Below are 18,751 nucleotides of genomic sequence, written 5' to 3'. Positions count from 1 at the left end.
GTGAATGTCTTAATGAGTATGATGCTACAACAGGCCAGGGGTTATCGCCACTTCACTTACCAACAGAAATGGGGTCCTTGTTGCCGTCTGAGTGGTGAGGGCATGTTTTCTAGGGCTACTCCTGGTAGCAGTTGTGTTCCCCCCAAAGCAGAGCCTGAGGCAAGGACTTGGGAGCAGGCAGTTTATTTTGGAGGTGATCTCAGGAAGCTGGCATGAGGGAACAGGAGGAGTGAGATGTGAAAGGAGGAAAAGCCAATACAGGGGCGCATGATTAAGGTGGCTGCTGTGCACAATAGGGGATCAGTTCTGCTGGAGGGACCCAAAGAGCATGAACAATGCCTCTCAGAATTGTCTACGTGAAGGATGGGAGGCTGGTGACTTTATCCCCAGCTACCTTCCCCTACTGGTTGATAGTTCCTCCAAGGTTGTGTCAGTTTTCTATTGATGTGTAGCAAATCACCACAATTTAGCAGCTTAAATCAATGCCCATTTATTAGCTCACAGTTCTGTATGTCGGAAATCCAGCATGGCATGACTCGGTTCTTAGGGTATCAAATGGCTGAAATCAAAGTGTCAGCTGGAGTAAGTTCTCATCTGGAGGCTCTGAGGAAAAGTCTACTTTCAAGCTCATTTATGTTGCAAAATTCAGTTTTTTGCAGCTACAGTACTGAGGTCCCCATTTCCTTGCTACGTGGCTCCTTCCATCTTCATGTCAGTAATGGTGCATCAAATCCTTTCAGTGCTTTGAATCTCTGACTTCCATTTCTGTCACTAGCTAGAGAAAAACTCTCTGCTTTTAAAGGATTCATGATTAGGTCAGGCCCACCTGGATAATCTCCCTATGTTAAGGCCAACTATGTCATGTAGTATAACCCAATCATGGGAGTAAAAGCCATCATTTTTACAGTCCTGGGGATTATGCAGGGTGTATACACCAGGGGGAGAGAAAACTTGGGGACAGCTTAGAATCCTGCCTACCACAGTTGTAACCCCTGTTCTTCTGGACTACACACAGGTGGCTTCCATAGCATTGGAGAAGGCCTGGGGCAGAGAAGCAGAAAGATGGATGGTGTTTGAGGTGGGATACTGTTAGCTCAAGGTGAGTCTAACATGCACAAACTGTCCACCTGAAATCATAGGTGGACTGAGAGATTGGGAAGTGAGATACCGTAGCATTTGCTAATTATGGATAGATCTGTAGAGCCAAGCTCATGTCACATCTTAGAGATGTCATAGAGCCTGCCCTATCCACATTTCCTCTAAAGGGATCTGTTCCAGCTTCAGCCCCGTGACACTACCAGTTATCCTGCAGCTGCAGTTCACTGGACCAGAGCAACTGATCCAAGAGGAGGTAACCTATAAATTTGAGGGTAATATATCTGAAGCAAAAGGACAAGCTGGGCTAATTAGATTGATCTTTGGGGAACTTGGAATTGGGAAACAGGGAGACTACATCAGTTTAGTGAGACTCAAATCAGAAAGGACCCACCAAAGATTCCATGAGGTAAGGTTAATGTTATAGCAGTGGGGTGGGAAGAAAAAGCTCTGAGTTAGCAGAGGAAGCCCATTAGAAAAGAGGAAAAAAAGAAACATATGTAGAAAGTGTCAGGACTTCCCTGGTGGTCCATTGGTTGAGACTCTGCGCTCCCAATGCAGGGGGCCTGGGTTCGATCCCTGGTCAGGGAGTGAGGTCTCACATGCAACTAAAGATCCCACATGCTGCAACTAAGACCCAACGCAGCCAAATTAATTAATTAAAAAAAAAGAAAGCGTCTGTCTCATTAATAGAGGAGATTCAGAAGGTGAACCTGTGAATTCTGTTTCTGGGTTTCCTGGAGCTGCCTGCTATCAAGAATACTCTCCATCTCTACAATCCTTTCACTTTTCCCTGTTAAGAATCTTGTTCTTTGATTTATATGATTCCATAATTGCCCCAAATGCATCTTTATTTAGAACCACTGCAGCAATGAAAATTTCCCTGAGCTAGCCTGAGCAGGTCTTAGTTTCTTATAACCAAAAGAGCAAAACTAAGCTAGATCAGGATGAGAGTTATTGAGAGCCAGTTGCTCACAACCAGTCCTGGCCCTAGTTTAGAAACCAGGAGGCTTCTTGGGGAACCCCAGTGGGGGAACCAGGGCTGACCTGTTTGGTCCCAATTAATGCTGGTTCAGTGTGCCCTTGAGAGTTAATTTAGAGTTAACTTTTTTCCCCTATATTTTGGCCATGCCACGCAGCATGCAGGATCTTAGTTCCCCAACCAGGGATCGAACCCGTGCCCCCTGCAGTGGAAGCATGGTGTCTTAATCACTAGACTGCCAGGGAATTCCCTGAGGACCCTGAATATGATAAGGAGGAGAGCCTAGGTATTACGAGGAGGAGGAGGAGAGAATGGGGGGGTCCATTAACCATCCCAAGTAAATTACTACAACAGCTGCTTCTATCACACTCTCAGTATGGCAGGTGGCTGTTCAAAGAAGGTAGATATGAGACAGGTTTGGCCTCTGTCAGACCACAGAGGCCACCATAGACTAGGTTGATTCATTTGCCCTTCTTTGTTCCAGTAGAGGAAGTCCCATCCCAGACTACACAGCCAAGAGTACCACTGCCTTTTAGTTCTGCCTCTAGCACTGTATACTAGTGCAATGACCTTGGCAAGCTCCTTTTCCTATCTGGGCTTCAGTTGTTTTATCTATAAACTGGGAGATATTGCCGTGACTCTGATACTAGAAAACATAAACTCTAGGTTCAAGCATGTTCAGAAAGAAACAATGTCCAATGCTGTTTGTGCAAAAACAAATGGGCACCTTTTATACAACCAGTCTAGATCAGAAAGGCCTGGGCATGTCTGAAGGCAGAAGGGAATAAAGGCAGCTGATGATATAAATGGAGGGAGCAACCTTGGGAGCGGTTGACATGGGTCAGGATAGGAACAGGGGATGTGTAAATAGAAAAATGGAGGTTCTATGGCTCTCCTCACCCCGAAGATATTTACTTGTGGAGATCTAATGGTTTGGATGGCCCAGTCACAAATAAACTCTAAACAAATCTATCCCACTTCTGTAGAGCTCCTGTTAGTGCAGGGTGCTGAAAGAAAGCTGGGAAGAATCCATCTCAGTTCCTGCCCTCGAAGGGCTGGAAAGAGGGACAGACACACAAGCACATCCCCGAATAACCAGCACACGGCAGGCAGCCTGTCAGATGTCCTTGTAAGTGGCAGAGTGAAAAAAGAATGCAGCAAAAAAGAAGTTAACTCCTCTTAGACATACATGAGTACAACCAGAGAAAAATGCAACTAGAAACTGATCCTCAGGAAGGCTTCAAGGAAGAAAGAGTGTTTGAGTTGGCATGAGATTAGTGTCCTTAGAAGAGGCAACAGAGAGCTCTCTTTCTTTCTGCCATGTGAGGACATGGCAAGAAGATGTCTGCAAGCCAAGAAGAGAGCTCTTACCAAAACCTGAACATGTTAGCACCCTGATCTCAAAATTCCAGCCTCCAAAACAGAAAGAAAATAAATTTATGTTGTTCAAGTTTAAAAAAGAAAAAAAGAGTATTTGAACTGGACTTTGAAGGATGCGAAGAACCACAGCAAGTGCTTCATAAACATCCACCTCACTCTGGGTGATCAGCATCTGATGTTTCATTGGCTCTGGGGCAATGAGGAGGCCTCAGATGAATCACTGCCAAAAGCAGTCTATGGGTCATTAAGCACCTTGTTCTGTGTCCACTTGTGTAAGCCTGGGATGGTGAGAACCCCCAGCGTGACCCATCAGGTCAAAGGATGAGGCGCCCCCGTACACAATCTGTTTGCATGATGTCTGCCTTATTTTATTACCCTCTGTCTCACTTATAATACATGGTACACTCAAAACAATATTTTAACTGATTATAAAACAGTAAATCACATGGATTATATTACTTAATGTTAGTAAAGAGCAAGAAAATAGAAAAACTCAGTTTTTGGTTCTCTGAATATATACAAGTATTTTTTTAAGTACACCAAATAAAATTGAGCCTAACCAAAATGTCACATTTTATTATTATTAATGCTATGACAGCTATTTCAATACAGATAAGAAATATACTACAATCTTAGATAAATAGAAATAGTTAGCATTGTTTTTATGTCCTAAGAGAAATGAGTATATGATTATAAGATGAAACAGGAAGAAAAGCCATAGAAGTTGACCAAAAAATGTTTGCAGGTACCTTTTAAATCTTTTAGAGCAGAAGCAAGAAGAACTACAGCCCTGCAGCCTGTGGAACAAAAACCACATTCACAGAAAGATAGACAAGATGAAAAGGCAGAGGGCTATACACCAGATGAAGGAACAAGGTAAAACCCCAGAAAAACAACTAAATGAAGTGGAGATAGGCAACCTTCCAGAAAAAGAATTCAGAATAATGATAGTGAAGATGACCCAGGATCTCGGAAAAAGAATGGAGGCAAAGATCGAGAAGATGCAAGAAATGTTTAACAAAGACCTAGAAGAATTGAAGAACAAACAAACAGAGATGAACAATACAATAACTGAAAAGAAAAATACACTAGAAGTAATCAATAGCAGAATAACTGAAGCAGAAGAACGGATAAGTGACCTGGAAGACAGAATGGTGGAATTCACTGCTGCGGAACAGAAAAAAGAATGAAAAGAAATGAAGACAGCCTAAGAGACATCTGGGACAACATTAAACGCAACAACATTCGCATTATAGGGGTCCCAGAAGGAGAAGAGAGAGAGAAAGGACCCAAGAAAATATTTGAAGGGATTATAGTCAAAAACTTCCCTAACATGGGAAAGGAAATAGCCACCCAAGTCCAGGAAACACAGAGAGTTCCAGGCAGGATAAACCCAAGGAGAAACATGCCAAGACACATAGTAATCAAATTGACAAAAATTAAAGACAAAAATTATTGAAAGCAACAAGGGAAAAACAACAAATAACATACAAGGGAACTCCCATAAGGTTAACAGCTGATTTCTCAGCAGAAACTCTACAAGCCAGAAGGGAGTGGCATGATATATTTAAAGAGATGAAAGGGAAGAACATACAACCAAGATTACTCTACCTGGCAAGGATCTCATTCAGAGTCGATGGAGAAATCAAAAGCTTTACAGACAAGCAAAAGCTAAGAGAATTCGGCACCGCCAAACCAGCTCTACAACAAATGCTAAAGGAGCTTCTGTAAGTGGGAAACACAAGAGAAGAAAAGGACCTACAAAAACAAACCCATAACAATTAAGAAAATGGTCATAGGAACATACATATCGATAATTACCTTAAACATGAATGCATAAAATGCTGCAACCAAAAGACACAGGCTTGCTGAATGGATACAAAAACAAGACCCATATATATGCTGTCTACAAGAGACGCACTTCAGACCTAGGGACACATATAGACTGAAAGTGAGGGGATGGAAAAAGATACTCCATGCAAACGGAAATCAAAAGAAAGCTGGAGTAGCAATACTCATATCAGGTAAAATAGACTTTAAAATAAAGAATGTTACAAGAGACAAGGAAGGACACTACATAATGATCAAGGGATCAATCCAAGAAGAAGATATAACAATTATAAATATATATAATATTATAAATATATATGGTGCACCATAGGAGCACCTCAATACATAAGGCAACTGCTAACAGCTATAAAAGAGAAAATTGACAGTAACACAATAATAGTGGGGGACTTTAACACCTCACTTACACCAATGGACAGACCATCCAAACAGAAAATTAATAAGGAAATACAAGCTTTAAATGACACAATAGACCAGATAGATTTAATTGATATTTATAGGACATTCCATCCAAAAACAGTAGATTACACTTTCTTCTCAAGTGTGCACGGAACATTCTCCAGGATAGATAACATCTTGGGTCACAAATCAAGCCTCAGTAAATTTAAGAAATTGAAATCATATCAAGCATCTTTTCTGACCACAATGCTATGAGATTAGAAATCAATTACAGGGAAAAAAACGTAAAAAACACAAACACATGGAGGCTAAACAATTCATTACTAAATAACCAAGAGCTCACTGAAGAAATCAAAGAGGAAATAAAAAAATACGTAGAGAAAAATGACAGTGAAAACACGACGATCCAAAACCTATGGGATGCAGCAAAAGCAGTTCTAAGTGGGAAGTTTATAGCAATACAAGACTACCTCAAGAAACAAGCAAAATCTCAAATAAACAATCTAACCTTACACCTAAAGGAACTAGGGAAAGAAGAACAAACAAAACCCAAAGTTAGTAGAAGGAAAGAAATCATAAAGATCAGAGCAGAAATAAATGAAATAGAAACAAAGAAAACAGTAGCAAAGATCAATGAAACTAAAAGCTGGTTCTTTGAGAAGATAAACAAAATTGATAAACCATTAGCCAGACTCATCAAGAAAAAGAGGGAGAGGACTCAAATCAATAAAATTAGAAATGAAAAAGAAGTTACAACAGACACTGCAGAAATACAAAGTATCCTAAGAGATTACTACAAGCAACTCTATGCCAATAAAATGGACAACTGGGAAGAAATGGACAAATTCTTAGAAAGGTGTAACTGTTCCAAGACTGAACCAGGAAGAACTAGAAAATATGAACAGACAAATCACAAGTAATGAAATTGAAACTGATTAAAAATCTTCCAACAAACAAAAGTCCGGGACCAGATGGCTTCACAGATGAATTCTATCAAGCATTTAGAGAAGAGCTAACACCCATCCTTCTCAAACTCTTCCAAAAAATTGCAGAGGAAGGAACACTCCCAAACTCATTCTATGAGGCCACCATCACCCTGATACCAAAACCAGACAAAGATACTACAAAAAAAGAAAATTACAGACCAATATCACTGATGAATATAGATGCAAAAATCCTCAACAAAATACTAGCAAACAGAATCCAACAACACATTAAAAGGATCATATACCATGATCAAGTGGGATTTATCCCAGGGACACAACGATTTTTCAATATACGCAAATCAATCAATGTGATACACCGTATTAACAAATTGAAGAATAAAAACCGTATGATCATCTCAATAGATTCAGAAAAAAGCTTTTGACAAAATTCCACACCCGTTTACGGTAAAAACTCTCCAGAAAGTGGGCATAGAGGGAACCTACCTCAGCATAATAAAGGCCATATATGACAAACCCACAGCAAACATCATTCTCAATGGTGAAAAACTGAAAACATTTCCTCTAAGATCAGGAACAAGACAAGGATGTCCACTCTTGCCACTATTACTAAACATAGTTTTGGAAGTCCTAGCTTTGGCAATCAGAGAAGAAAAAGAAAAGGAATACAAATTGGAAAAGAAGAAGTAAAACTGTCACTGTTTGCAGATGACATGGTACTATACATAGACAATCCTAGAGATGCCACCAGAAAACTACTAGAGCTAATCAATGAATTTGGTAAAGTTTCAGGATACAAAATTAATGCACATAACTAGTAAGAACCTGATATATAAAAAAATAAGATTCAAAAATTCAAAAAAAACCCAAAATTAATGCACAGAAATCTCTTGCATTCATATACACTAATGATGAAAAATCTGAAAGAGAAATTAAGGAAACACTCCCATTTACCATTGCAACAAAAAGAATAAAATACCTAGGAATAAACCTACCTAGGGAGACGAAAGACCTGTATGCAGAAAACTATAAGACACTGATGAAAGAAATTAAAGATGATACCAACAGATGGAGAGATATACCATGTTCTTGGATTGGAAGAATCAATATTGTGAAAATGACTATACTACCCAAAGCAATCTACAGATCCAATGCAATCCCTATCAAATTACCAATGGCATTTTTTACAGAGCTAGAATAAAAAATCTTAAAATTCGTATGGAGACACAAAAGACCCCGAATAGCTAAAGCAGTCTTGAGGGAAAAAAACAGATCTGGAGGAATCAGACTCCCTGACTTCAGACTATACTACAAAGCTACAGTAATCAAGACAATATGGTAGTGGCACAAAAACAGAAATATAGATCAATGGAACAGGATAGAAAGCCCAGAGATAAACCCACGCACCTATGGGCAACTAATCTATGACAGAGGATGCAAGGATATACAATGGAGAGAAGACAGTCTCTTCAATAAGTGGTGCTGAGAAAACTGGACAGCTACATGTAAAAGAATGAAATTAGAATACTCCCTAACACCATACACAAAAATAAACTCAAAATGGATTACAGACCTAAATGTAAGACTGGACACTATAAAACTCTTAGAGGAAAACATAGGAAGAACACTCTTTCACATAAATCACCAGAAGATCTTTTTTGATCCACCTCCTAGAGTAATGGAAATAAAAACAAAAATAAACAAGTGGGACCTAATGAAACTTAAAAGCTTTTGCACAGCAAAGGAAACCATAAACAAGACAAAAAGACAACCCTCAGAATGGGAGAAAATATTCACAAATGAATCAACAGACAATGGATTAATCTCCAAAATATATAAACAGCTCATGCAGCTCAATATTAAAAAAACAAACAACCCAATCAAAAAATGGGCGGAAGACCTAAATAAACATTTCTCCAAAGAAGAAATACAGATGGCCAAGAAGCACATGAAAAGCTGCTCAGCATCACTAATCATTAGAGAAATGCAAATTAAAACTACAATGAGGTATCACCTCACACCAGTTAGAATGGGCATCATGAGAAAATCTACAAACAGTAAATGCTGGAGAGGGTGTGGAGAAAAGGGAACCCTCTTGCACTGTTGGTGGGAATGTAAATTGATACAGCCACTATGGAGAACAGTATGGAAGTTCCTTAAAAAACTAAAAATAGAATTACCGTATGACCCAGCAATCCCACTACTGGTCATATACCCAGAGAAAACCATAGTTCAAAAAGACACATGCACCCCAATGTTCATTGCAGCACTATTTACAATAGCCAGGTCATGGAAGCAACCTAAGTGTCCATCGACAGATGAATGGATAAAGAAGATGTGGCACATATATACAATGGAATATTACTCAGCCATAAAAAGAAACGAAATTGAGTTATTTGTAGTGAGGTGGATGGCCCTAGAGACTGTCATACAGAGTGAAGTAAGTCAGAAAGAGAAAAACAAATACCGTATACTAACGCATATATGTGGAATCTAGAAAAATGGTACAGATGAACCGGTTTGCAGGGCAGAAATAGAGATACAGATGTAGAGAACAAACATATGGACACCAAGGGGGGAAAGTGGCGGGGGTGGTGGTGGTGTGTTGAATTGGGAGGTTGAAATTGACATATATACACTAATATGTATAAAATGGATAGCTAATAAGAACCTGCTGTATAAAAAAAACAAAATAAATCTTTTATTTTCAGCACTTTGGAATCCAGCTGTTATTAAATTCTGTGAAAAATCAACTTTGCTTTCCCATACACACTAATTTTCAAAAGAGGGATAGTAGAAATGAAAACTATATAAAGTCTACATATTTGGAACTTATTTGAGTTGAAAAAAAAAATAGAAGTTTGGAATCCATGTTACCTACTAATGTAATTGTACCATCTACAATATCTGAAAAAATTATCTTATTGAAAATGGTATCTCTTTTAAGAATGATGTATGTATGTGTGTGCATGTATATGTCTCTGGGTGAAGTTTTATTACATAACTGGAATGGAAAAAGATTAATAACAATGCCTTGATTTATGGCTGCCCCATTTAAGCTTTCTCCCATAGTTTACTAACATAACTCAGTTATTTCCTTCACACAGACCTTTATTCCAATCAGTCATTTCCCACGTTTTTTGACTTCCTACTGTAAAAAGAATACATGAACAAAACAAAATCTTTAACAACCGCATCTGATGAAACAGTGTGCAAAAATGCTTTCAAATATTTTCTTTCTACAAAAACAGCCCATGGCATCACAATGCATATTAATCACTATTATAACTGAGGAAAAGATTTTAAATTGCCCTTTTTAAAAAAGATTTTTAAATGAATTTTTAAATTGAGGTACAGTTGATTTATAATATTATATAATTTTCAGGTGTAAAACATAGTAATTCACAATTTTTAAAGGTTATACTCCATTTATAGTTATTATAAAATATTGGCCATATTCCCTGTACTGTACAATATATCTTCGTAGCTTATTTTATACATAGTAGTTGTACCTCTTAGTCCCCTACCTCTATCTTGCTCCTCCCCTTCCCTCTCCCCACTGGTAACCACTAGTTTGTTCTCTGTATCTGTGAGTCTGTTTCTTTTTCGCTCTATTTACTAGTTTGTTTTATTTTTTAAATTCTGCATATAACATACAGTATTTATCTTCCTCTGTCTGACTTATTTCACTGAGCATAATACCCTCCAAGTCCATCCATGTTGTTGCAGATGGCAAAATTTCATTCTTTTTTATGGCTGAGTAGTATTCTATCGTATATATATACCACATCTTCTTTATCCATTCATTCGTTTGTTTGTTTGTTTTTTGAAGTATAGTTGATTTACAGTGTTGTGCCAGTCTCTGCTGTACAGCAACATTCATCTGTTGATGGACACTTAGGTTGCTTCCATATCTTGGCTATTGTAAATAATGCTGCTATGAACATTGGTGTGCATATATCTTTTCGAATTAGTGTTTTCATTTTCTTCAGATGTATACCCAGGAGTGGAATTGCTGGATTATATGATAGTTCTGTTTTTAACTTTTTAGGGAACCTCCATACTATTTTCCACAGTGGCTGCACCAATTTATGTCCCTACCAACAGTGTACAAGGGTCCCTTTTCTTCACATTCTCACCGACATTTGTGATTTGTGATCTTTTTGATGATAGCCATTCTGACAAGTGTGAAGTGATATCTCATTGTGGTTTTGATTTGCAATTCTCCAGTGATTAGTGATGTTGAGCATCTTTTCATGTGCCTGTTGGCCATCTTAAAGTCTTCTTTGGAAAAACGACTATTCAGGTCTTCTGCTCATTTTTTAATCTTGGTTTGTTTGGGGGTTTTTTTGATGTTGGGTTGTATGAGCTGCTTATATTTTTTGGATATTAATCCCTTATCAATCATATTATTTGCAAATATTTTCTCCCATTCAGTAGGTTGTCTTTTCATTCTGTCAGTGGTTTCCTTTGCTGTGCAAAAGCTTTTAAGTTTAACTAGGTCCCATTTGTTTAGTTTTGCTTTTGTTTCCTTTGCCTTAGGAGACAGATCCAAGTATATATTGGTACAATTTATGTCAAAGGGTGTTCTGCTTGTGTTTTGTTCTAGGAGTTTTATGGTTTCCAGTCTTACATTTAGGTTTTTAATCCATTTTGAGTTTATTTTTGTACATAGTGTGAGAAAATGTTCTAATTTCATTATTTTAATGTAGCTGTGCAGTTTTCCCAGCACCACTATTGAAGACACTATCTTCTCTCCATTGTATATTCTTGCCTCCTTTGTCATAGATTAATTGACCATAAATGCATGAGTTTATTTCTAGGCTCTGAATTCTGTTCCATTAATCTATGTGTCTGTTTTTGTTCCAGTACTGTACTGTTTTAATTACTGTAGCTTTGTAGTATAGTCTGAAGTCAGGGAGTGTGATACTTCCAGCTCTCTTCTTTCTCAAGATTGTTTTGTCTATTCAGGGTCTTTTGTGTTTCCATGCAAATTTTAAAATTATTTGTTCTAGTTCTGTGAAGAATGCCATTGGTATTTTGATAGGGATTGCACTGAATTTGTAGATTCAATTCAAAATATTTCCTCTAATATCAGGAACAAGACAAGGATGCTCACTCTTGCCACTTATATTCAACATAGTGTTGGAAGTCCTAGTCACAGCAACCAGATTAAAAAAAGAAATAAAAGGAATCCAAATTGGAAGGGAAGAATAAAACTGGGAAGAATGATACTATACATAAAAAATTCTAAAGACACTACCAAAAAACTACGAGAGCTCATCAGTGAATTCAGTAAAGTTGCATGATATAAAATTAATGTACAGAAATCTGTTGCATTTCTATACACTAACAATGAACTATCAGAAAGAGAAATTAAGGAAACAGTTCCACTTACGATCACATCAAAAAGAATAAAATACCTAGGAATAAACTTACCTAAGGAAGTGAAAGACCTGTATTCAGAAAACTATAAGACACTGATGAAAGAAATTGAAGATGACACAAACAGATGGAAAGATATACTGTGTTCATGGATTAGAAGAATTAATATTGTTAAAATAACCATACTACTGACATTATCCCACTGAAAGAAAATCTGTGTTGATCGTTTTTGATTTTGCCTTTATGGGGGTAAACTCATGACAGATTGACATTAAAAAATCTGAGAAAAAACACCCATACTACCTGAGACAGTCTACAATTCAGTATATTGCCCTTTAAAAAAGAAACAGTACATTTGTGCAACCCTTGGCTAAGTAATCTGAGGATATTTTAATCCAGCTCTGATTAGTTGAAGAATACAAGACCACTATCATGAGCACATCAGTTTTAGCTGTCAGAATAAGGTGTCTCTGATGAGAAGCCATTGTTGTCACCTGTTTTTCTTCGCCCAGCCAACTCCAGCCCCCTTCTTCCAGTTACATAAACATTGTTATATAAAGGCCAACCGTCATATTCCATCCTTCATTCTAGATTCATCATCCGTCTTGTTTGCACTCACAATCCCAGCTCTACCTTTTCTTCAGCTCTACTTCACAGTCGATGGGTGTGATCCCTGTTCCTGGGTTCCACATTCAATGCAGAATCCACATAGTTCACATCACAGTCATGGGTTCATTCATCTTTTCCTTTGGTCTTTCCCATTCAGTAAGCTCTCGTACTAATACTTTGTCTGAATTTATCACTTACACCATGAAGTTTTAGAAATACGTGCTGGGAAGAGCATCCAAGTTCCTTATATTATTCTTTTTTTTTAAATTTTTATTTATTTATTTATTTATTTTTGGCTGTGTTGGGTCTTCGTTTCTGTGCAAGGGCTTTCTCTAGTTGTGGCAAGCGGGGGCCACTCTTCATCGCGGTGTGTGGGCCTCTCACTATCGCAGCCTCTCTTGTTGCGGAGCAAAGGCTCCAGTTGCGCAGGCTCAGTAGCTGTGGCTCACAGGCCCAGTTGCTCCGTAGCATGTGGGATCCTCCCAGACCAGGGCTCGAACCCGTGTCCCCTGCATTGGCAGACAGATTCTCAACCACTGCGCCACCAGGGAAGCCCCTTTATACTATTCTTGAGTTAACCGAAATACTTGGTTTCTAGTGTTGTTGGAGATCAGTTATTGCCCAATACAACCAATATCCTCCCACACATCTTTTAGTATTGCTTTTGCTACATGCCATAAGTTTTGGTATATTGTGTTTTGTTTTTGTTTGTCTTGAGGTATTTTCTAAGTTCCTTTTTTATTTCTTCTTTGACCCAATGGTTGCTCACGAGTGTGTTGTTTTATTTCCACATATTTGAATTTTCCAGTTTTATTTCTGCTATTGATTTCTAGTTTCATTTGATTGTAGTCAGAAAAGATGCTTGGCATAATTTCATTCTTCTTAAATTTGTTAAGACTTGTTTTGTGACCTAAGATGTGATCTGTTCTGGAGAAAGTTCCAGGTATACCTGAAAAGAATGTATATTTTGCTACTTTTGGGTGGAAGTACTGTATTGATAAGTACTGTATTGGGTGGAAGTACTGTATTGTACGGAGGCTGAGAAGTCCCACAGTCTGCTATCTGCATGCTAGAGAACCAGGAAAGCCAAGGTATAATTCAGTCAGAGTCTGAAGGCCCGAGGACAAGGAGCTGTGGTGTCTGAGTAAAGAGGTTGATGTTCCAACTTAAGAAGAGCGATACTTGACTTTTAACTCACCTTTCTCAATACAGAGGGTGAGTGCCCTAAAGACTGAGCCAGTGTGCTACTCCTCTACATGTGGATGCCTCCCACTCCATCCTGAAAAAGTAATGTCCACAGAGACAGTCTCTCATGGAGTGCCTCAGGGCTCTGTATCCATTCCTGTCCTGTGTTGTGCTCCTGTCAGTGACTCAGATGAGGAATTGAGCATGCACAGAGGACAGGAAGCTGAAAGGACAGTAACTTACTAGAGGCAGAGTGAGGATCCAGAAGGAACACAGCATGTTGCTTCAAGGAGCCTAACCACTCTGTGGATGAGTAGCCATCCTGAAATCAAACTCTAACTCTCCTCCCAAAACCACTGCAAAGTCCAGCCTGGGGATGATGGAGCTGCTGCTGCAGCTGAGGGAAAAGGACCTGGGGGCTGAGTGAGCTACAGGATGACTGACCAGCAGGCTCTGGGCTCTGGGTGATGTCTTCATAGGAATACGTTGACCGAAGAAAGGAGAGGAGGACATGGAAAGGAGGGAGGGAGGCAGCAAGAAGAAAACCTCCTCCGGGGCCTTCAGTATCAATGGATTTGGGGATATTATCCCAGAACAATACACAGTTGTTGTTTTTCTTAATAAATTTATTTATTTGATTTATTTATTTTTGGCTGTGTTGGGTCTTTGTTGCTGCGCACAGGCTTTCTCTAGTTGTGGTGAGCTGGGGCTACTCTTTGTTGCGGTGTGCAGGCTTCTCATTGCGGTAGCTTCTCTTCTTGCGGAGCACAGGCTCTAGGTGCGCGGGCTTTAGTAGTTGTGGCACGCGGCTCAGTAGTTGTGGCTCGTGGGCTCTAGAGCACAGGCTCAGTAGTTGTGGTGCATGGGCTTGGTTGCTCCGTGACATGTGGGATCTTCCCGGACCAGGGCTCAAACCTGTGTCCCTTGCATTGGCAGGCAGATTCTTAACCACTGCACCACCAGGGAAGTCCCAATACACAGTTTCTAAACTGAGTACAACTCACTTTCCAAACTTTAATGACTTTAGGTACAAAACTGGTCCCCAAAAGGAAACTGAGACTCAAATTACCATCTATAGGCAATGGCAAGTTCTTTGGAGATCATTCCTGGAGCACCAAGGCAAGTGGAGTGGGGAGACCTGGACCTTCATCCATCACAGGGACTGAGCATCTCCCCCCTCTTCCTGCTTTAGACCCAGTGTGGCTATTTCTGATACGTGGCCTGTTCCCAACCCTTAGAAGAGTGATCACCCTTTCACATCATGTTTCTGATAAAGGCAGGTGAAGGTTTTGGTAAAAGGACTCTGAGATTTTCATTAGCACAAGCTCATTTCTAAGAATAGATCTGATTGTTCAGTGGAATAGGGCTCAAAATGGGGGAAAAGAGGTGATTTCAGTGGTATGGCAAGTGCTGAATGCAGCACAGCCCCTCATGGTGGGACATAATATCCTGAAAGACATCTAAAAATTATTCAGGAATTATGCACAGTTCCTCTCAACTATATGACATTTTTTTTTGGACGCTATGAGAGTAGCAGCGTTGATTCTCTATCATCTTATTGCCAAAACCAACTGATTTCTGAATATCTGGAGGGCATGGGAGAAGAACTAACTTTGCTTGAGGACTGCAGAAGGCAGAGCCAGGTGGAAATTGCAGGGAGGCAGATTTCCTATCTATAGGATTGATACTTTAAAATGTAATAAACCTCCTCAGCAACCAGAGAGCCTGTTTTACTCAGGTATTCCAGCTGAGGCCAGAGGACCATGGTCAAGGAAGTAGTGGGCCTGCATGCTTTGGGGGTGGGGGTGCGGTGGTTGGCCTGGGTCGACCCTCAGGCCTCTCCCACGCCTGGATCTACAGTTGTCTGTCAGCATAATGAAAGCCAGAACTGAAGGATGGCCAAGAAGGTGTGTTTTAGGAAGCCCTGCATAAGCAGGTGGCATCCACCCCATGACTGTTTCTATGACTATTTTTGCACGTCTGCTGAAAGAAAATATTTTGGAAAATCTTTCCAAACCTGAATTACTTCCAAATCAATTAATTGGGCTTAAGTGATGCCAAAGGGAAGCAGTCTTTATTCTTAGGGAGGGGGAGGTTGGAACCATGATTCCAGTCATGAATAAACCAAATGGTTTCCTTCCTCCAGTGGAAGAGGAGCTGCTCAAGGGGATTCATGACATCCAACCCCTGGATCGGAGAGGGACTCTGACCTCGGAGGTATGGGGCCCCATACAGAGTTCCTGCAGACACCACCTGTGTGGGGAAGAGGTCAGGAGTGATGGGCATTCAGTCATCTAGCCTGACCTTTGCATTTAGGGGCAGAGGGGATAACACGGCTGGTAATAGGGCCTCAGAAAAACCCAAGGAGGGTGAGGATGGCTTGTCCTCAAAACCTGTCAGTGGACATTGCTTATTCTGGGGAAGTCTTTTGATCAGGCAAATGTCCAGGAAGAAATCGCGCAAGTCTCTAAAGAATGCTTTTCATTTGTTTGTCTGTTGATTGTCTGTTTTCAAAAGGTCGTGACAGCAGAATGGAATACCTGGGAATACAAAGTTAGGATAGTGTTGTCAGCCTTGGCTGGACATTGAAACCATCTGGGGAGCTTTAAAAAGTCCTGATGCCTGGATTCCATCACAGACATCTGGATTTACTTGGCCCAGCGTGTAACCTAGGAAAAGAGGAGAATTAAGGGAACCATTATCTTTAGATCTCTGATGAGCTGTTATGGGGCAGAAAGGAGTGACATGCTCTGTGTGTCCCCAGAGAGCAGGACTAGGACTAAAACTAGGAAAATATAAAGAGACTTGACCCAAGAGACAAATTTTTCAGATGATAAAAGATGTATAAAGCTAGAATTGGCTTCCTAAAAAGGTGATGAGATCTTCATTGGTGGATGGGATCAAGCAAACACTGGATAGTAGCAGCTTGGATGTAAAAAGGAAAATTCAGGGAGACTAGATGTTTGGAGGTCCCTTTTCCAAGGCTGAAGTCTTTAAAGTCAGGGATGAGGCATTAGCCTGACTTCAGTGGCAGTGGTATGAGAAGCTAGCCAGGGAACTGGAGCTCTCTGGAGGCTGAGATGGTGGCTGTTAATGCAGCCTGGCTTCCCAGGGCATCGGTGCAGACTGGCCAGGACAGCACTACAGCCAGGGGGATGATAAGCGCCTTAGAATGCAACCATACTCCACAACACAGCTGCCCAAGCCCAGCCCTCAGCCTCCTTCAAGGACCCGATTGGATGTCACCTTCCCCAGGTGGCCTTCCTGTCCATCCTGCCCTTCCAAAGTGACCTATCAGTGCCCCCTCCATGGAACTGTAGTCTATTCTGGAGCCAATGCATCCTTCCCTGAAAGGCTGTGGATTTTCTGTCACGTGTGAGTGAGTCATGTTGGCTGATGAATGGAGAGAGGAAGACAGGATGGCGTAAATGGACAGATGAGAGGATGGCCTGGGGCCTGGGCTGTCTATTATAGGAGGATAAGGGGAAGGTCAGAAGATGTTTCTGTGAGGGTAACATGAAGAGAAGAAAGCCTGCCAAGAGCTGTAGATTCAGGGCTGATCATTTCACCAGCCCTGGGCACCAAGGGAGAAAGACATGAAGTGAATCTCATCTCACTTTTCTGACCAAGATTTAACAAGATAACAAGATTTAACAAGATAAGTCCATCATCCAGCATATACCAGTAGAAATGAATATGTCTGATCAGGTAAATTAAATCACCACAGGGGCATCTCGAATGTCTCTCGCACAGAGAGTGGCTTAAGATGTCAAAGTAGATTCTTTTCTAGTCCCCTGAATTTTACTGAGAATCACAGAGAGACCATCCATTGTTAAAGCTGTTTTCCTTTTGCTCAGCAGAGAGGGCGTTCCTCACTAGCAAGCCAGCAACTGCAGAGTCAGAGGATGCTGAGGTTGACCTGAGTTCCTGCAGGTGACAGAGCAGATGCACCATGGCCAGGTCCAATTGGACCTTCCCCCTGGTGAGGTTCATTCTCCTTGGCCTCTCAGCCCACCCAAGGCTGGAGAAAATGTTCTTTGTGCTCATCTTGCTCATGTACCTGGTGATCCTGCTGGGCAGCGGGGTCCTCATCCTGGTGACCATCCTTGACTCCCGCCTACACAAGCCCATGTACTTCTTCCTGAGGAACCTCTCCTTCCTGGACATCTGCTACACAGCCTCCTCAGTCCCCCTCATCCTGGATAGCTTCCTGACCCCCAGGAAAACCATCTCCTTCTCAGCTTGTTTTGGGCAGATGTTCCTCTCCTTTGCCATGGGAACCACGGAGTATGTGCTCCTGAGCATGATGGCGTTTGATCGCTCCGTGGCCATCTGCAACCCCCTGAGGTACTCTGTGGTCATGAGCAAGGCTGCCTATTTGCCCATGGCCAGCTCCTGGGCAGCTGGTATCATCAACACTGTGGTCCAAACATCCCTTGCAATACGACTGCCCCTCTGTGGGGACAACATCATCAACCACTTCACCTGTGAGATCCTGGCTGTCCTGAAGTTGGCCTGTGCTGACATCTCCATCAGTGTGACCAGTCTGAGGACAACAATTATTATCTTCCTGGGCATCCCAGTTCTGTTCATCTTTTTCTCCTATGTGTTCGTCATTGCTACCATCCTGAGGATCCCCTCAGCTGAGGGGAGGGAAAAGGCCTTCTCCACCTGCTCTGCCCACCTCACAGTTGTGGTCATATTCTATGGGACCATTGTCTTTATGTATGCCAAGCCCAAGTCTAAGGACCCACTGGGGACAGATAAACAGGACCTTTCAGGCAAGCTCATCTCCCTCTTCTATGGGGTGGTGACTCCCATGCTCAACCCCATCATCTACAGCCTAAGGAACAAAGATGTAAAGGCTGCTGTGAAGAACTTTGTGTGTCAGAAACACCTGAGTAATGTTGCATTGTATATCTAG

The 18,751-nt window shown here is 40.9% G+C and overlaps 1 protein-coding gene and 1 non-coding gene across 2 annotated transcripts; both read left to right on the top strand.

The window, feature by feature from the left end:
• The first annotated feature begins 12,156 nt into the window (after positions 1–12,156).
• LOC137771055 (small nucleolar RNA SNORA69) lies at positions 12,157–12,313 on the top strand. Its single transcript, XR_011075274.1, has one exon. It is a non-coding gene; the product is annotated as a small nucleolar RNA SNORA69 (small nucleolar RNA).
• Positions 12,314–17,779: 5,466 nt separating this feature from the next.
• LOC137770308 (olfactory receptor 13C7-like) lies at positions 17,780–18,751 on the top strand. Its single transcript, XM_068552920.1, has one exon. The coding sequence runs from the start codon at positions 17,780–17,782 to the stop codon at positions 18,749–18,751; it is 972 nt and encodes a 323-aa protein (XP_068409021.1).

The sequence above is a fragment of the Eschrichtius robustus genome, chromosome 10, assembly GCF_028021215.1.
Source record: "Eschrichtius robustus isolate mEscRob2 chromosome 10, mEscRob2.pri, whole genome shotgun sequence".
NCBI classification, from domain to species: Eukaryota; Metazoa; Chordata; class Mammalia; order Artiodactyla; family Eschrichtiidae; genus Eschrichtius; species Eschrichtius robustus.
This window is presented reverse-complemented; position numbering and strand designations above follow the sequence as displayed.

Coding starts and splice junctions, on each gene's coding strand:
- LOC137770308 (XM_068552920.1), top strand. CDS start 17,780: ATGGCCAGGTCCAATTGGACCTTCCCCCTGGTGAGGTTCATTCTCCTT.